This window comes from Dendrobates tinctorius, unplaced genomic scaffold (assembly GCF_039654945.1).
Source record: "Dendrobates tinctorius isolate UK_male_01 unplaced genomic scaffold, ASM3965494v1 ptg000075l, whole genome shotgun sequence".
Classification (NCBI taxonomy): Eukaryota; Metazoa; Chordata; class Amphibia; order Anura; family Dendrobatidae; genus Dendrobates; species Dendrobates tinctorius.
The window spans coordinates 16,505,967-16,525,394 of record NW_027361743.1 but is presented as its reverse complement, the minus strand read 5'-3'; the positions used below and the strand labels follow the sequence as shown (position 1 = coordinate 16,525,394).

The window sequence follows — 19,428 nt, the reverse complement described above, 5'->3', positions numbered from 1 at the left end:
CAATTTGAAAGACGTTGTCATGTGGCGTGCGCGCTGGTGAGTAGCAGTAGGCTGCTCAGAGCATAGTGCTCCCAGTATGGTTCGGCCCCCGCAGATAGTGGGTTTGGCTCAACAGCTGGTCCGACAACAGAATGTAGGTGTAGCTTCAGAACAGCGAAGGCAGGGATGACGATTGTCGAGGACGACAATGGACAAAGGAAGGGGGAGTGTAGGGAAGGTGACCTGACGGACGGACCGACTAGTCAGAGTAAAGAAGGAAAGGTTTGCACAGTGTAGGTAGGTGTTAGTTATTACAGTGGGGAAACAGCTAGGAAAGTGTAGTGGACGTGCAGTACCTTGGGTTGACCATTAGATGGCAGGGAGGAGTGTGAGCAAAGGACTTGACAACAGCTTAGGGCTTTAAGGTCATGGGGGGCGTGGTTACAGTGACAGGGGACCGGGAGAGCTATAAATACTGAGGGAGGGTTCCAGAAGGTTCCAGTCCCCAGGGGAGCTCCAGTGACAGGAGGACTGCTACAGTCTGTGTGCTGTGAGGAGAATCCAGACCAGGGGGACTGAGGAGAGAGAACGTCAGGGGGTGGTCCTGACAGATATACCGCAACAGAGACGAGTTAAAGAGAATAGGCATACCGTGTAAAGAACGACGTTTGACCAGTGAAAGGACTGTTGGTGCTTAAGCCTAGGGCAGCCACAGTGTCAGAAGCTGTCAGTGCGTCAGGAAAGGAAAAAGGACAGGACGTATATATACGTCCCAGGCGAGAAACACGGTGTGTGAAGCGGCTCTGGATACAGAGGGCCATGAGTGAGGTACTGTGCTGTATTGTGAAGCGGCTCTGGATACGGAGGGCCGAGAGAGAGAGATATGGCGATGTGCTGCGAGGGCCGTCAGGCGGATGGCGAGCGAAAATAAACTTGGACCTGTTGCACCCAGAATCTGCCTCCATTTCGTCTCTGTTTCGTCTCTGCGTGATAAGAAGAGGGACCACCCCCCCAGCTCGCCCCAACAACCCTACAAGCTCTCAAACAGGCAGACTCACCAGCGATCGGGACCAGTGAGGACGCTGGTATCCATAGTAAATAGCGGGTAACTAAGCGCGTGCGTCACTTAGTTACCTGCTGTTTACCATGGATACCAGCGTGCTGTTTACCATGGATATCCAGGTTACTCTGGATACCAGATCCCAGCGTCTGCTTAAAGCGCTGGGAGCTCTCTGATGGTTGGTCTCCCGCTGCTACACGCAGCGATGCGTGCTGGCCAGCAGGAGACCAACGATTAAAAAATGGCCCAGAACATTCCTGCACGATCAGCGATACCCGGCGGGCGGGCCGGTCGCTTATGCGTGCCACAAACAGTGAGATCGCTGATGCGTCACAAAATCGGTGACGCATCAGGGATCTCGCTAGCGTTCTCGCTTAGTGTGAAGTACCCCTTAACCTCTTTCCTGAAATTTAGCTACTGCACACTCTCGGCCTGGGTCTAGGCTGGCACTAGTGGCCAAACTATGGAAACCACCTATGAAACGATGAAAGATAAAAGCTATGAAAAATATAAAGCTATCATATCAGGAGAATGACAACAGATAGAAAAAACAAATTAACAACAGACTTGCTTATTTTCATCCCTTCTTACTACCTAAAGAAATTTAATAACTTTAAAGAGATCTTGCAGGATTAAACAAAAATTACATCTCCTGCTTCACTCCACCTCTTTGTTGCCCCCCATCAGTCTTTGTATACAAGGCTGCAGTGGTGATGACTTTTGCAGCCAATCACTAGGGTCAGCGATATCAAGCACTGGCGTTAGTACTGAGTGATCAGTTGTAAAACATATGGCTTTACAAGATGAACATGTACCAGATTCTTCAATATTGCATAATATTGGAGCATACCTAATAATCTTAACATTGTTCTGTACATGATAGTTTATTACATTGTTTTATAGTTTATATTACATTTCTTCTGTGTTTAATGGAAAAAAACAGTCAAACATTAATTTGTTACATTTTAACAGTGCTGATATTTAGAGTTGAGCGAATTTTTCTAAATTAAATATACACACCTTGACCCGTTGAAGCGCTTGCTCTGCATGCCTCCCTAACCCGCAAATACTGTACAAAGTCTTTCACCCGGATGAAATAAAAAGGACTTTGGAACATTTAATCCATCTGGTGAGTGCTGCATTATTTTTCTTGAAACATAATTAAAGGAAACCTGTCACATTGTATGTGCAGTCTGATCTACGGTCAGCATGGTATGGAGAAGCTGAGCAGAATGACATATAGGTTTGTCGGAAAGAAATTTAGTATAACTTGTCTTTTACTCATGGAAATCCCTGGTGTCTGTATCCATATGAGTCCAGTGGGTTTTCCTACATAGTGATTGACAGTTATCTCTGCATGCACAGTCATACTTGGAAGATTGTCAGTCACTAAATAGGACCGCCCACTGGACTCGTATGCGTACAAACACCAGGGATTTCAATGAACAAAATATAAGTTTTACTGAAACTTTTCCCACAAGAGCAAATAACAATCTGATCAGTTTAGTCTGCTCCTTATTATCCTGCTTGCAGATCAGATACCATGTTCAACATGACAGGGTCCCTTTAAAGGCAGTTTGTCTATGATCAAAAAAATGACTGTTCAAACCATGCACATGCATTCTGTGCACTCAGTGCTTCATGGTCACACTAAAGGGTCCAAGCCTGTTGCAACCAGCATAGTTGCTCTGGATCCTATGGGTTTAATATCAGCGTCAGTACCGGATAAATTATGCAACTGATTTACAAAGTTCTTTAATTTCCTTCTGTAGATTCTCCAGACATTGAGGAATAAGAAAACAGTGAGAACATTAGCAAAGGGAGTTCAAATCCAGGGAATGGTACAATATTAACACTTGGTGTGCACAGTTGCCTGGCACAAGGTCTTTCGCCTTCAGTTTATAAATAATGAGATTTTTTTTAGCATCTCTGCAAATTACAAAGTCAATTATAAATTGACTCGAGAGTATGTGTAATATCACGGTGTCAATAATACAAATCTGCTGCCCCCAAAATAACAGCAGATCAGACACGGCATAGGCTTTAATCCGCCCCGAGATGGAATAATGAAAATAAATGCGGTACACGTTGCTTATTTTTTACCGAATTATTAAATAAGCTTCAGCCTGTTGTTCATTCTCCATAGTAAAGTCTTAGAGGAAATTATTTAATGCATTTTTCTACGGCTCTAGTTAAACCAAATACGGTATGTTTTTTAAGTACATATTATTTCATTACGGCCCTGTGCAAAATGATTGCTCGGCGCTAATGAAGCATGTATCGAGGGTAGTTCAGAACAGAACGCCCTAAAGCCAGAGTTGCAAACTTGTCTTAATGACGAACATCATAATCTCATTAGGTTTTGTATCCTTTATGAATCCCAAATGAGAGTGGCTTTGGAATTCATCTTCCCGAATCGCCGGCTTACTAAAGAACGGGGTCTTTTTGTTTCTGATCTGACGCCTACGAAAGTTCTTTTGTACTTTTTTTTTTAATCAATATGTAGCTGGTCCATTAGGGCCGGTGATTTAATACGAGGTGATTGCAAACGATATGTTAAAAAGTTTATCAAGTTGTCTAGAAACGTATTAACTGCGGTTATGAAGGGTTCCTATTGTACAGCGGAATGAAAGCTAAAATAATTGTGATCTGATAAGATGTAATTACAAGTTGTAGGTTTGACAATGTATAATTATGCACGCTGCTTGCGGATATGTATTCACTATACACTTCTTTTAGATAACTTTTTATTCAAATAGGTGCTGATCTAGACCCACTAAACAAGATGACGGAGTGGCGGTGTTCTGATCCATACAGTGTCCATCCAGCTGCTTGTAGGTGATAGTGATGAGCAAACATGCTGGGATAAGGTGTTATCCGCCATGCTCGAGGGCTAACTGAGTGTCTTCTGCGTGCTCAAATAATATGTTAAAGTCCCCGCGGCTGCATGTCTCTGCTGTTCAGCAGCTGCAACACATACAAGGATTGCTTAGCAAACAGGCAGTCCCTGCTTGTGTTGCACCTGTCAAACAGCCACGAGACATGCAGCTGCGGGGACTGGAACATATTATTAGAGCACGCCGGAGACACTGTGTTAGCACCCGAGCATGCCGGATAACAACTTATCCAAGCACGTTCACTCATCACTAGTAGATGATAGAACCAGGATAGGTCATCAATGTTTACAGGTAAATGTGCCAATAAAAAGTAGTAGGGATATGGCTTATGTCATTTTAATTAACTTGCACACCGATAATGAAACTGTCAGATTTACTGACTTTCAAAATGTACTTGCATAAATGTCAATCAATATGCAAAACGGAATAATTTGTTCTATTGATGACCTTAGGATAAATGAAACAAGCGTGCTGGAGTCCTGAAACCAGAAATATTTCTCTATATATAATATACACACACTCATCAACATTAAAATTGCAATACCAAGGTGAAAAAATCGAGGAATTATGGAAATCACAGGATTTCTAGACATGTTAATGATATGCAAATGGCAAAAAAATGGAAGCAAAATTTTCAAAATATTTTGATTTAGTTGGTATCGAGCATGAGCGCCATGTTTAGAAATCTTACAGCCTTGGTGCTGTCAGTGAGGTTAGTAATGGTTGTCAGAGGAATGTTCTGACGTGCTGAATGCACTTAGGACACACAAATCCTCAAGATCTGCTGCTGGCAGCTCCCTTTGCAGTTGCCAACCTGTGACATCCCAGATTTGAATGATTTGAGACAATGTGATAGTCTGGTGATGTTGCCGTCAATGGTGGAACGTTTAGGCCATGCATGTTGGTCACAGTATCATGCGCAACATGCAGTCTGGCTCTGTGTTGTAAAACAGCACCTTGGAGACACTTTAGAGAAATGGCAGTACCACTGGTACCACTACCAAATCAATGTAATACCAATGTCCGTACCAATGGGCTACCGTACATTATGCCACCCCACATTAGGACCAGTGTGATGATATTTCCTGGAGGCTTCTTCATGGCATTGCCCGTATGGTCTCCAGCTATCATTGTGTCCAGCAAATGCATAGTGCGTGCTGTCAAGATTCTCTGGCACCAGGAGTGGGTAAGCAAGTGACCACGAGTATATGATTTGCATACATGCGGTCGCATGCCGTATAGAAGTGTGCAGCCTCGCTCACTTCAAGTGAATTGAGGGAGACCAGCCAAGTATAGTTGGAATGTGTCCGGAAGTATACAAACTTGAACCAGAATTGAGCCACAAGCCTGGGCAACGCCTTTAAGTTTTCTCCTGTGTTTCTGTTTTTGGGACCTTTCTGGTAAACATGGGCTCTAAGCAATTATCTACTAATTTTGGAACTTTGAGTTAGTAGACTAGGGCCCCCACACAACCTCTCTGTTTTTAGTTAGATCCAATAAAAGTGTCATTGTAATTCTTCATTGATCCTTTCTCATGTCTTCTATACTTCAGGTCCTGGGCTAGTAGAAACCCATGGTCAACAATTCCAGATACACTCTGATAAAGGAAAGATGCTATTTTCTGTGGATGAAAAAGAAGTTCTAGTTGGAACAAACCGTCTGAAAGTTACAGGTGGGAGAACAAAAATTGTGCTGTGGTTTCAGGTAATTCTGTGCAAATCTATGAATCTATGAATCTCATGACACATTTGCATCACTCCATCTTACCAAAATGACCTCCTTATTGGGTGAATATTTATGTTTGATCACGACCCCCACATTAGAACGGGCTTCTAGGGTATTGAACAAGTGACCTGTACTAAGATCATCTCCCAAACCATTGATGGACGCTTTGGTTGTTGACAAGTCATTTCTTAATTCACAGCCCTAGGTCAAAAATTGCCTACATACTTCTGACTTCACAAATATCATTTCTTATTAAAAGGTTAATTTTGATTATGACTAAGCGTGCCTGAACACCTGAAACGCGTTGAAGCTATCGCTATCATGAAAGTTCTTTATCATGAATAAAGAATCATTAATTGACCATGAGCTGAATCTTCTTCTACTGACTGCATTCACACAAAGACAAAGCATTTTCCGTGCTCCGAGCCACGAGGATATACTAACAGTGAGCTGAAAACTGTTTTACATTTAATTTTGTCATAACACTGAAGCATACAGTTGGCATTCAGGTGTTCATAAACTCTATGACATTCAAAGTGCACTGCTGGAAATTTTGGGCTGTAGCCATGACCCATTTTGATGTCACTCCCTGTACGGGGGCGAAATGTACCCGGGGGCGAAACATCCAAATCCCGTTTGTTTAGTACCGTACTTTCTGTATGCACAGTTGATTTACTTAAGGGTTTAAAGGGAAACTGTCACCAGGTTTTGGCTATTTAATCTGACGGGAACATGATCCTGGTTTCAGTGATGTGTCGCTTACAGGGATGTGTGGCTATTTCAATAAATTTTTAAGACATTTCTTAAAATATTAGGATATTATAAATGCACAGACCCAAAACTCTATTAAACCATATTGGACAAGATTTCCGAGCAGTAGTCCTGCAGCTAGGACCACATGGCGCATGCGTCTTTAAGGAAAATTCCACTCTCCGTGTGAAGTGGGCATGGGCATAGTAAGTCGAGAATTGTGCATGCTCAAACATTCATAGGCGTCAATGGAAGAAAAAACTCAGAAAATGCTGTTTCTGCGGGAGGGAGGACTTATTTAAAACAAAAAAATGACTGTAAATTCAAATATTCACGCATTATAATAATCGGGGTGCAGAAATATTAACGTTTTCACAGCCCACTCAAGTTCCAAACTTTGCATTGATCTATGACGCTCATGGTTGAAATCTTCATAGAACTCTTAATTATCCCAGAAGGAAAATGATCTGGACTGATGGCACGCAAGTCCTTGGCATAGGACTCCATGTACCCAATGATGCAAAGAAATTAATTGTTGACCATTGGCCACATGGTACGTTATCACTATAGAACTTAAAAAAATATAATTTTTATATTCGGGCAATGTATTGTTGATCTGCAGAAACCAATTTCGACTGAATGTAGAAAATAAAATAATGTCGTTTTCTGCAATCATTTTAAAGTACATTCTGCAGAGTGTATAAAAAGCACCGGGGTGCGAAATCTGGTAAGTGCACATTTTATGTAAAGTCCATTTACCAGCCACAGCCATTAGTAGGGAATCTTTGTCAGCGTCACAGTTGCCGGTGACTTTCAACCAGGTTAAAAAAAAAAAATCCCGTGAAGAAGAGACATGCAAAATAAATGTTACCCCTGATGGATGGGGCGAATGGTTACACAAGAATGAATGGCAAACTAGTAAGTTCAGTTTAGTCCTGTAGCTCAGGATTTATGGGGATTTTTTTTTTACACCTAGTCCAATGACATAGTGTGTAGTGTCATAGCGGAGAGTCTACGGCCCAGTGACCACAGGCATCACTTGAGTAATTTGCCTACAGCCCTCGGGTACAATGGCGGCGCAGGTGCACGCACTTGGCTCTAGCAATAAGGTTTTGAGTAGCGATTACTGCATCCTTCCCAAATATCCTTTCCGAAGGCCGGAGCAGAAGGAACCCCTTGAGATAAATGAGGTGATTTTGTGTTGTTCGATTTACGCATCTTTCAATCGAAATCATCAAAAGTCATTTAACAGTTTCACTTGAGCGCACATGAAGATGTACCTTATCTTATACTTATAGCAAAATTTGTCAGCTGCAAACCGGGATTAAAAATAGAAATTTATAGTAATATAGTAAAAAAACGCTATAAATATTTTGTGTATTTACAGCCGAGAGTTACAGACAAACAGTCAAAAAAATGTTCACAAGACTAACATGTCTTTATTCTACCAGAGGAAATCTAAGACACTGCAGTCTGTCAGGTGCAGAGGGAAAGTGATCAAAATGTTAAGAGTTGATAGAGGTAACCGGATGGTTAATGTTAGGAATCTGTGTCCTGCCATACTAATGCAGAGATCCAGATCCTCACATTCATCTCCAGAGGCTAAGTCCTTTCTGCCAGCTTGTGAGCATGCTCCTGGAATGAGCTCCCATTGGAGTTCAGGAGTCAGGTGCTCAGGTCCTGCTCCTGATTACATTGGGTCAGCTCAGGTCTCTGGAGATTTCCGGAAGGTCCCGGTCACTATAAAAAGTGCGCATGGCCGTTATGCCATGCGCTAGTATTTTCTGATACTTGCTGCTGTATGTTTTTTGATGGATGCTTGGTCTGGTGGATGACTTATTATGAAACCCCTTCCCTCGGTTATTACGAGTGTGTGAGTGATTGGGTCAGCCAGTAGCTGCGCTAGTGCCAGCGCGCTCAAGCTTCAGCCATCTCAGCAGCAAAGCGTCCTGCATCGCGCTTGCGTTATTGCGGTTGCAGACTTCTGTGGCGTTCGCAGTTGCGACGCCGTGCACACGCTCATTCACGGTAAGTCCGTTTGGTTGTAGTGTCACTTTAACTACTCCTGTGTTCAGCTACCGTACGTGTGCCGCTGTGTCCCTGTGCGTTTAACAGGCTCAGTGTTACCTTTTCTTTATTATTTTTCTGTGCAGCTCTGTGTCCCATAACAGAGACTGCCTCTTTTGCACTTGGGTGATTTAGAACCCTGTGCACACTACCGCTGTAGTGCACTGCCTCCTTTAGCAGCGGTTTTGCCATCTGCCGCACGGTGGACCCCGAGTGGCGAAGGCACTTTAATTATTTATTTTTTTTAGTGCCTTCCACCACTCATAACATAATACTAGTGCCAGAGTCTGGCTAGAGATGGCGGATCAGCAGCAGCTGTTACAGCTTGTGCGTCAGCTCGAGGCTCGTCTTGCTACCCTTAAGAGGTCTCTCGCAGCTGCGCAGGCTACTGATGCTGCCGTCCAGGCACTTACGGACGCGGTAGGGCGTATGTCCATGTCCGCCCTTGCGCCGACAGTTACCCGCCTCCCGTTGCCCGATAAATATGCTGGGGATGGCGCCTCCTGTAGGGGTTTTATCAGTCAGTGCTCGATACACCTAGAGCTGCTGGCTGCGCAATTCCCTACGGAGCGGGCTAAGGTGGCTTTTCTCCCTACTGTCAGGCAAGGCGCTGGAATAGGCTACGCCTCTGTGGGAGCGTGGTGACCCCGAGATTCGGTCCGCGGCTAACTTGCTGACTGCCATCAGGCAAGATTTTCTCGGTCCTCGGGTCACGCATGATACGTCCCTGCAGCTACTCGCCCTTACTCAGGGGTCACTCTCGGTTAGCCAGTATGCCGTCCGTTTTCGGACACTGGCATCCGAGTTGGAATGGTCCGACAATGCCCTAATCCCCGTTTTTTGGCGAGGTCTAGCGGAGCATGTGAAGGATGCTCTCTCTACTAGAGAGATCCCCACCAACTTAGAGGAGCTAATCTCCGTCTCCTCACGGATTGACCTCCGTTTTTCAGAGCGCGGTATGGAGCGGGCGCACTCCAAACGCAAATCCGTTTCAGCTCCCAAATTTTTTGAACCCCTTGAGCTGGCAGAGCCAGAGGTTCTACCTCCTGAGCCCATGGAGATATCTCGTACCAACCTTAATTCAGACTCCGACCAGGAGTCCATCTGCGGTTGTCATCATGTCTGTGCGGTTTCTCCGGAAGCCGGCCCCCCGCACAGGTTGGAGTCTGAACCGGTTATCGAGACCTTTGTTCCTCCTCATCTTAGGGCTCAGGTGCTCGCCTGGGCACAGGCGCCTAACACGCACCACCATCGGGGCTATATGCAGGTCTCAAAACTGTTGGTTGGTGCGTATTGGTGGCCCTATAGAGCTCGGGACATAAAAAGATTTATTCAGGCTTGCACCTTGTGTGCTCAGCCTAACCCTCCTAGACAGAGGGTGGCGACATCTGCCGACACGCGGCAGCGTGCCTCTGTCACTCCCGCTCCTACTATCTCCCAAGTGTCCCTCTTGAAACCTGGCGACCTCGGTTCCTCTGATGCCTTCCAGGTGTCTCGGGTTACTGTAACTCCTACCAGGGCTCGGGGAGGAGGGGGCCTAAGGAGGGGGGGTAATGTTAGGAATCTGTGTCCTACCATACTAATGCAGAGATCGAGATCCTCACATTCATCTCCAGAGGCTAAGTCCTTTCTGCCAGCTTGTGAGCATGCTCCTGGAATGAGCTCCCATTGGAGTTCAGGAGTCAGGTGCTCAGGTCCTGCTCCTGATTCCATTGGTTCAGCTCAGGTCTCTGGAGATTTCCAGAAGGTCCCGGTCACTATAAAAAGTGCGCATGGCCGTTATGCCATGCGTTGTATTTTCTGATACTTGCTGCTGTATGTTTGTTGATGGATGCTTGGTCTGGTGGATGACTTATTATGAAACCCCTTCGGTGATTGGGTCAGCCAGTAGCTGCGCTAGCGCCAGCGCGCTCAAGCTTCAGCCATCTCAGCAGCAAAGTGTCCTGCATCGCGCTTGCATTATTGCGGTTGCAGACTTTTGTGGCGTTCGCCGTTGCGATGCCGTGCACACGCTCATTCACGGTAAGTCCGTTTGGTTGTAGTGTCACTTTAACTACTCCTTTGTTCGGCTACCGTACGTGTGCCGCTGTGTCCCTGTGCGTTTAACAGGCTCAGTGTTACCTTTTCTTTATTATTTTTCTGTGCAGCTCTGTGTCCCATAACGGAGAATGCCTCTTTTGCACTTGGGTGATTTAGAACCCTGTGCACACTACCGCTGTAGTGCACTGCCTCCTTTAGCAGCGGTTTTGCCATCTGCCGCACGGTGGACCCCGAGTGGCGAAGGCACTTTATTTATTTTTTTTAGTGCCTTCCGCCACTCATAACAGTTAATTACAGAGATTATAGCAACATGAACACAGGCTGTAACTCTTCCTTATCGGGCGCCAGTTCTCCATTCTAGTGCTTTGTTGACTGGACAGTGTACTGAACACACAGTGTCTGTAGATGTGAACTCTGCACACATGATCTCTGCACACACAATCTCTGCACACATCATCTCTGCACATACAACCTCATCACATACGGTCTCTGTAGATGCGAACTCTGCACACATAATCTATGCACACATGATCTCTGGAGTCTGTACACATAATCTCTGCACACACAGTCTCTGTACACTTGATCTCTGCACACACGCTCTCTACATACAATCTCTGGATATGCAATATCTGCACATACAATCTCTGCACACATAATATCTGCATATACGATCTCTGCGCACACGATCTCTGCGCACACGATCTCTGCACACATGATCTCTGCACACACGATCTCTGCACACACAACCTCATCACATACAATCTCTGCACACATAATGTCTGCATATACGATCTCTGCGCACACGATCTCTGCACACATGATCTCTGCACACACAACCTCATCACATACAATCTCTGCACACATAATCTCTGCACACACAGTCTCTGTACACTTGATCGCTGCACACTCGCTCCCTACATACAATCTCTGGATATGCAATATCTGCACATACGATTTCTGCACTTACAATCTCTGCACACATAATATCTGCATATACGATCTCTGCACACATAATGTCTGCATAGATGATCTCTGAGGCAATAAAGCAGACAGACTTTTACGTAGTCATTTTTCCACACCTGTCACTAAAACATGGCTTAGTAGGGACGTTGTTGGCTGCCAAAAATGTGGTCACTGTGTTGCTTGTCAACACATTGGTGTAGGTAGGAGTTTTGAGAGTAATGTAACGGGAAGAAATTACTCCATTAAACATTTTGTGAATTGTAGTACCAAGGGTGTCATTTACAAAGCCACTTGTACCTGTGGACTTGAATACGTGGGGAAACCTATCCGCGAATTCAGGAAGAGGATTGGGGAGCATGTTGGTGATGTAACATAAGAGGGACGCCCCAATTTTTAGACACATCCACAGTGTACATAATGGCCAAATTGAACATCTTAAATTTACTAGTATTGACAAAGTATTTAAACCCCAGAGGGGGGGTAACTGGGATCAGTTGCTTCTACAACGGGAGGCTAAATGGATTTTTTACTTGGACACGGTCACACCAAAGGGCCTAAATGACCAGATTAACTATGGTTGTTTCATTTGATTGCTAATGGATTTACCTACAAAACATCTTAAATACTACTATGCCTAAATCCCTTTGTCACCTTCTATTAGGATTTGCATATATATATATATATATATTTTTCTTTATAACTCCTCCCCTTTTTGTATATCTTGTATGTATAGGGTGCCTCCAGTTATCATTAATGTTTTCTTTCTTATATTTATGTATTGCCAACTGTTTAGCAATAAGGTTCGGATATGGCTTTAAAGAAGGCTACTACTTGGATATAACACAATTTTATTATACAATGATTAATTTAAATGATAAAACACCAAATTAATGGAATGGCAGATATAATATTATCCTGTCTTGTTCATACAATTATTTTGAATTATAGTACATAGAGAAATATGCATTCATACATTACCAAGTAGTATTGCAACATCACTTCTCCACTGGAGGGACCACAGTGTCAACGAGAAGGAAAAACTCTGGTCTTTTCATCACAGAAACCGTGCACCCACGATACCTTCTGGAAATGTCCCTACCTCGCTGAACCTTTTTATATACAACACTCCCACATTACAACTATGCAGTATGTTTAGTCTGCATCAGAATCTTGAATCTGAACAAGACTTCAAGGTCTGTTTGTTATAGCCTCTTAGTGTGTTTGCACCAACCAGAGATTTGTTTGCCATTAGTATGTCTCTTAACAATAGCACAATGCATCAGGGTTGTTTTGCTACTGATTATAACCCAGGCTCTGTTTGCCTCTGGTCAACTTGTCAAAGTTGTCTATCACTGTTCAAAGTTCAACATATGTTGCTTGCTACAAAGTTAACTCTTCATGCTGATGGTAGCATATGGACAGCATGACTTCCATAATCACCTATTCTGAAAACTGGATACCTATCATAACCCAGGCACACACACATACATGTCAGATGTGTATCACAATCGGTCCTCGATTATTGATGTCATGCATAACCATTGCTACATGAGACCATAACATTTTGGTCTCTCTTGTCAATCGAGAATCATACTATTATTAAGCACAAGACTTCCTTGTTCAAGCAGCATAAATATTCATTATCTGTACAGTTGTTATTCCTATTGTCCTAGCACATATGTAAGAATACACCACACAGAATTAGTTGGAAAGCTCCTTCCCATCAACCACCCCCCAAGTGAAAGTATTCAGTATCTATCACTGTTTGTCAACAGGGGTCACTTGCGTGCAAATCAGGATAATGAATCTTTGAAACACAGAGCTTCAAAGACCACAGAACAATTCCTTGTCTTACGGTATTGACACAGAGCAAACGCTTTGTATCTCAGTATCAAAGTTCAGCATTAATGATATTACACCATAGTATATTGCAATATAGTGTTTGGATTCAAACAACCATATTTCATATTTGCAATACTTTCCACCCTTGGTCTAATGACCACACTATATCAAAGCATATAAACAATATATTACAATATGTAGGCTATAAGATATCCATATTTTTATTAGCACCACAATATACTATATCACCACTGTGACTGTCTTTGATGTTATATTTTTATTTTTCCTCCACTTATTTGCTTGTGTTCACACTGGAAGCTGCACATATTTGTTTGACATGATCTGTGCGCTCCTGGACCCAGTGGCAAGCAGGGAGTTTTGTCTGTTAGTGAAGCTTACTGAGCAGACCATTGTTGGCAGCCTGTGTTTCACTGGTTTGAGACTGGACCCTTTGTTGGCCTGTGTGGCCGGAGGTCACGCCTGTTGAGTGGGTTGTACTCGCCAGTGTATATACCGGGCACTTGGTTGCACTCTGTTGGCCTGTGAGGCCGGAGCGCACGCCCGGTAAGTGGGTTGCACCCGCCAGTGTGTAGTCCGACAATCGGACACAGTTTATGGTTGCGCCCCATGGACTGACGTTACCGGAAGTGACGACAGTGTCTCACAGCTTGACGAAACCGGAAGTGACGCTAGCGTTTCAATGAGCGGCTCAGCGCTTGCTAGCGTGCGTCTCACAGACCGGAAATCAATGTGAGCAATGGTAGACGCTCCGTACATCATCAGTATGTCATTAAGATATCGGGAGTGAGTATGTTTATAATGCCTGCTACATTTGACAGATGCGGTGACAGGTATTAGTGGTTATATGTGATTACACATAAGTGACGAACTTTACAAATATGCCCCCTTCACTTCATTTTCTTGCAGACAGCATCTAGAGTAGAAGGACCTATGTCTCTCTAGTTATGCCACTATGGCACTTTATAACAAGTTAGTCCCCTGAAGAGTTTACTTGGATGAAATGCGTTGGGACCCCCCCTTTTTTTTAGGGAAAGTGCAGGGCACGTGTATTATAGGGTGAGCTGTGGAGTGCCCTTTTAAGGGCGGGTGTTTTGGGGAATAGATTACTGCTAGCCCCATAGGGATTTGACAGGGTATTGTCTTCCCACCGTTATCTACCAGGGACCGCTGTTGGATTCAGGACTCTGATGACTCCCGGCTCTACATTTCTGTGTTGAGACTGTTCCTTATTTATGTTTCACCTTTTGGCTTATACATGTAGCCATTTCCTGGCACTTTTTTGTCAGCATATGTGTGCAACTAGGCTATGGCATTCAGACATTAAACTGTGATTTATTAATTGCTGTATCCTGGAGATGTGTTGTTGCCTATATTACAGACTATCTTGGGCAACAATTTACATCCTTTGTAATGCTTTTAGGTGGTTTCCCTTTTTTTATAGGGACCCTTTATTGAATTGGCATTTTTAATATTTTTTTCACTTTGGGTGACACATAATTATTAGGTCTTTTATTCAACAGATTAAAAGTTACGTTTTAATTCCACCTATTGCTGTGTATACATAGATGATCTCTGCCCACACTATATCTGCACATACAATCTCTGCACTCACAATTTTTGTACCCATAATATCTGCATATACGATCTCAGTACACACAGGCTCTGCACATACAATCTGTGCATACATAATATCTGCACTGATGATCTCTGCGCACATAGTCTTTGCACACACGATCTCTGCGTATGCAATTTCTGCATGTAAAACCTCTGCGCACACAAACGCTGCACACACACATGCACTCACAGGGAAAACATTGCACTTACTCTGACTGTCCAACTCATATCTCTTCCCCATGTCATCCTGACCAAGGATCTCACATTGTATTATTGAGGTGGATGAATGCTGGATGTTACAGTTTCATCTATGTGTATGTTATAGGACGTTGTATACTGTGCATGTCACGATTCCTCCTACAAGTGTGTTTAGGACACAGTGAATGACAGTTCTAACGTCCAATCTAGGACAGGGGCATGCTGAACTGTCCGTATGGTGATTGACAGCTTAGCCGTCAATTGGATGCTGGGGCAAGTTGAGATGTCAGTGTCTTGAGTGACAGCTTAGCTGTCCAATCAGGACCAGGATATGCCGGGCTTCATCCATGGGTCACCTGTTCAGCGTAATTACCTGGCTAATTAGCCAGCTTTATGCCTCAAAATCCTGCCAATTGTGTTTATGCGCATGCGTTCAATATTTCCAATGCCTTTCCAGTAGAATTTCCTTGACACCAGACATCCAATGGGCGTGTCTCTTGGGATTTCTATATATAGACACACTGTACTGATGAAATCCTCATCTTTTGCTGCTGTATCAAGCTGCAAGATGGATCTTAACGTGGAGAGCTTCATTATTAATCTTGATTTGTCATTGAAATTGGCTTTTGCCTTTGCTGTGGCTTGTGAAGGAGAAAGAAGAAGAGAAAGACGGAAAAGACATCATTGTCGCTATTGGCAACACCCCATTGTTGAAGTTCGAGAGAGCCGTGGAGCCTACCACTCGTTGTACACAGATCTGCGTGAAAACCCTGAGAAGTTTTTCGAGTACACGAGAATGACTTGCTGCTACGTGTCCGATTTTCCATCAAAAGGCAGGACACACAGCTACGTCGAGCAATTCCTGCTGAGGAACCCTGATGGTTGGTGACCCTGAGGTATGTAATTTTGAAAAAGAAACACCTGTCATTAATATGATTGTTCTAAAAGCCATGTACTGATTTTTTTCCCATTTTCTCTTCGGCAGACTGCTGGCTACCAGAGAGACCTTATCATCTCTACATTTTCAGTTCTGGATTGGAGTGTCCACGCTTTATGGGATTGTTGGAGACACCTGCCATGTTTTTTGCGGCGTTCTGCATGAAGAATTCCTCCCCCAACCCACAACTGGACTCTGGCTGGAAAATGCTGCAAAATTCCAGGACATTTGTCATTTTCCAAACTGTTAGGGGGTTGTGGACGACAATCACATTCGGATTATGAAACCTGCTGGAAGTGGATCTGAGTATTTCAATTACAAAAAATACTTTTCAATTGTTCTCATGGCGATTGCAGATGCTGACTGTCGATTTGTCGCTGTGCACGTTGGCTCATTTGGATGAGGAAATGACTCACAGACTTTTAAAAACTCTGACATGGGCCAACGTTTGTATGGGAATAATTTCAATTTTCCACAGCCAAGACCTCTTCTGAACACTGAATACCTGCCAATGCCATGTATTGTGGTTAGGGTTGAGGCGTTTCAAATGAGTTCCAACCTCATAAGACCGTACTCAAGTCGGGACTTGAATCACATCAAAAGGATTTAGAACTACCGACTGACAAGGGCACGAAGAACTGTGGAGTGTGCCTTTGGATTGCTGGTGTCTAAATGGCGCATTTTGGGAGCAGCCATCAATCTAAAAATTGAGACAATTGATGAGGTTGTGAAAGTGTGTGTTGTTCTGCACAATTACATCCTGGTGAAAGAGCGGCAACACTTAGAACTTGAGGAACCTGTTAATACCACATTGCAGGATTACCAAGATCACCCTCTGAGGACTACAGAAGAAGTTGCCCAAATGAGGGATAAATGTGCTGCCAACTTTGTTTCGGATATTGGACATGTGGTATGGCAAGACAAAATGGTTTCAGCTGCTTATAAGTAATGTACCCGTAATGTTTGCTGACTTTAATACTTACACCTTCACTGTAACTTTAATACTAAACACCTTGACTGTAACATCCATTAATACTTCATGCAACAATACACATGTTTAACCCCTTAACAACCGCCGATACGCCTTTTAACGGCGGTAATTAAGGGTACTAAAACCACAGCGCCGTTAATTCACGGCGCTGTGATTTAAGTGAATAGCGCCCCCCAGTGTCGGATTTTCTCCGGGGTCTCGGCTGCCAGGGGTAGCCGAGACCCCAGAGAACATGAATCGGTCAGTTTTTACTGACCCCCGCTTTTGCGATCGCCGTTATTAACCCTATAACGGCGACCGCAAAAAAAAAAAAAAGCCGCGATTTTACATTTGATTTCTCTCTCCTCTGATGTGATCGCACATCAGAGGAGAGAGAAATAGGGTCCCCGATCCCCCCCGGTACCTCTCCATGGCCCTCCGTCCCCTCCCGGTGGTCCCACGTCCCGCCGGCATCCTCCGATGGGCGCCGCCATCTTGAAAATGGCGGGCGCATGCGCAGTGCGCCCGCCGGGAATCTGCCGGCTCCAGCTGGCAGATTCCATTCATTATTTTGATCACTATGATAAACGATCATAGTGATCAAAATAAAAAAAATAGTACATAACCCCCCCGTTTATCACTCCCTTATATAGGCCAATATAATGAAATAAAGAAAATATTTTTTTTTTCAGTTTTCCATTAGGGTTAGGGCTAGGGTTAGGGTAGGGTTGGGTTAGGGTTAGGGTTAGGGTAGGGTTAGGGTTAGGGTTAGGGTTGGGCTAGGGTTAGGGATGGGCTAGGGTTAGGGTTGGGCTAGGGTTAGGGTTAGGCTAGGGTTAGGGTTAGGGTTGTGCTAGGGCTAGGGTTAGGGCTCGGGTCACGACTAGGGTTAGAATTAGGGTTAGGGCGAACTAGAATTAGGGTTAGAATTAGGATTAGGGATTAGGGTTGGGATTAGGGTTAGGGGTGTGTTGGGGTTAGGGTTGGAGCAAGAATTGAGGGGTTTCCACTATTTGCCAACTTTGGGGGTCTAAAAATTGGGGTCGAAAAAATCACTTTTGTGGAAATAAAAAAAGACTTTTTATTTTCACGGCTCTGCGTTTATAAACTTTTGTGAAGCGCTTGGGGGTTCAAAGTGCTCACCACACATCTAGATAAGTTCATTAGGGGGTCTAATTTCCAAAATGGGGTCACTTGTGGGGGGTTTCCACTGTTTAGGCCCATCAGGGGCTCTGCAAGCGCAACATGATGCCCGCAGACCATTCCATCAAAGTCTGCATTCCAAAATGGCACTCCTTCCCTTCCGAGCTCTCCCATGTGCCCAAACAGTGGTTCCCCCCCACATATGGGGTATCGGCGTACTCAGGACAAATCGCATAACAACTGTGCGGGTATGATTTCTCCTGTTACCCTTGTAAAAATAAAAATTTGGGGGCGAAAAGATCATTTTTGTGGAAAAAAAATGGATTTTTTATTTTCACGGCTCTACGTTATAAACTTCTGTGAAGCACTTGAAGGTTCAAAGTGCTCACCACACATCTAGATAAGTTCCTTAATGGGTCTAGTTTCCAAAATGGGGTCACTTGTGGGGGGTTTCCACTGTTTAGGCCCATCAGGGGCTCTGCAAGCGCAACATGATGTCCGCAGACCATTCCATCAAAGTCTGCATTCCAAAATGGCACTCCTTCCCTTCCGAGCTCTCCCATGCGCCCAAACAGTGGTTCCCCCTCACATATGGGGTATCGGCGTACTCAGGACAAATCGCATAACAACTGTGCGGGTATGATTTCTCCTGTTACCCTTGTAAAAAATAAAAATTTGGGGGCGAAAAGATCATCTTTGTGGAAAAAAATAGATTTCTTATTTTCACGGCTCTATGTTATAAACTTCTGTGAAGCCCTTGGGGGTTCAAAGTGCTCACCACACATCTAGATAAGTTCCTTAATGGGTCTAGTTTCCAAAATGGGGTCACTTGTTGGAGGTTTCCACTGTTTAGGCACATTAAGGGCTCTCCGAACGCAACATGGCATCCGATCTCAATTCCAGCCAATTCTGCGTTGAAAAAGTCAAACGGTGCTCCATCCCTTGCGAGCTCTGCCGTGTGCTGAAATAGTGGTTTACCCCCACATATAGGGTATCGGCGTATTCAGGAGAAATTGTACAACAAATTTTGTGGTTGATTTTCTCTTTTAACACTTGTGAAAATAACAAAAATTGGTTCTGAAGTAAATTTTTTGCAAAAAAAAAGTTAAATATTAATTTTTTCCTTCCACATTGCTTTAGTTTCTGTGAAGCACTTAAAGGGTTAATAAACTTCTTGAATGTGGTTTTGAGCACCTTGAGGGGTCTAGTGTTTAGAATGGTG

The 19,428-nt window shown here is 44.0% G+C and overlaps 1 protein-coding gene across 4 annotated transcripts in view; it reads left to right on the top strand.

Moving 5' to 3' along the window:
* The window catches only part of SGCG (sarcoglycan gamma), a 390,616-nt gene that overhangs the window by 319,806 nt on the left and 51,382 nt on the right, over positions 1-19,428 (top strand). For all 4 annotated transcript variants that reach the window (XM_073583030.1, XM_073583029.1, XM_073583032.1 and 1 more), the window contains exon 5: positions 5,489-5,608. In XM_073583030.1, the coding sequence (XP_073439131.1) occupies positions 5,489-5,608 (120 nt within the window). The remainder of the gene's footprint in view (positions 1-5,488; positions 5,609-19,428) is intronic.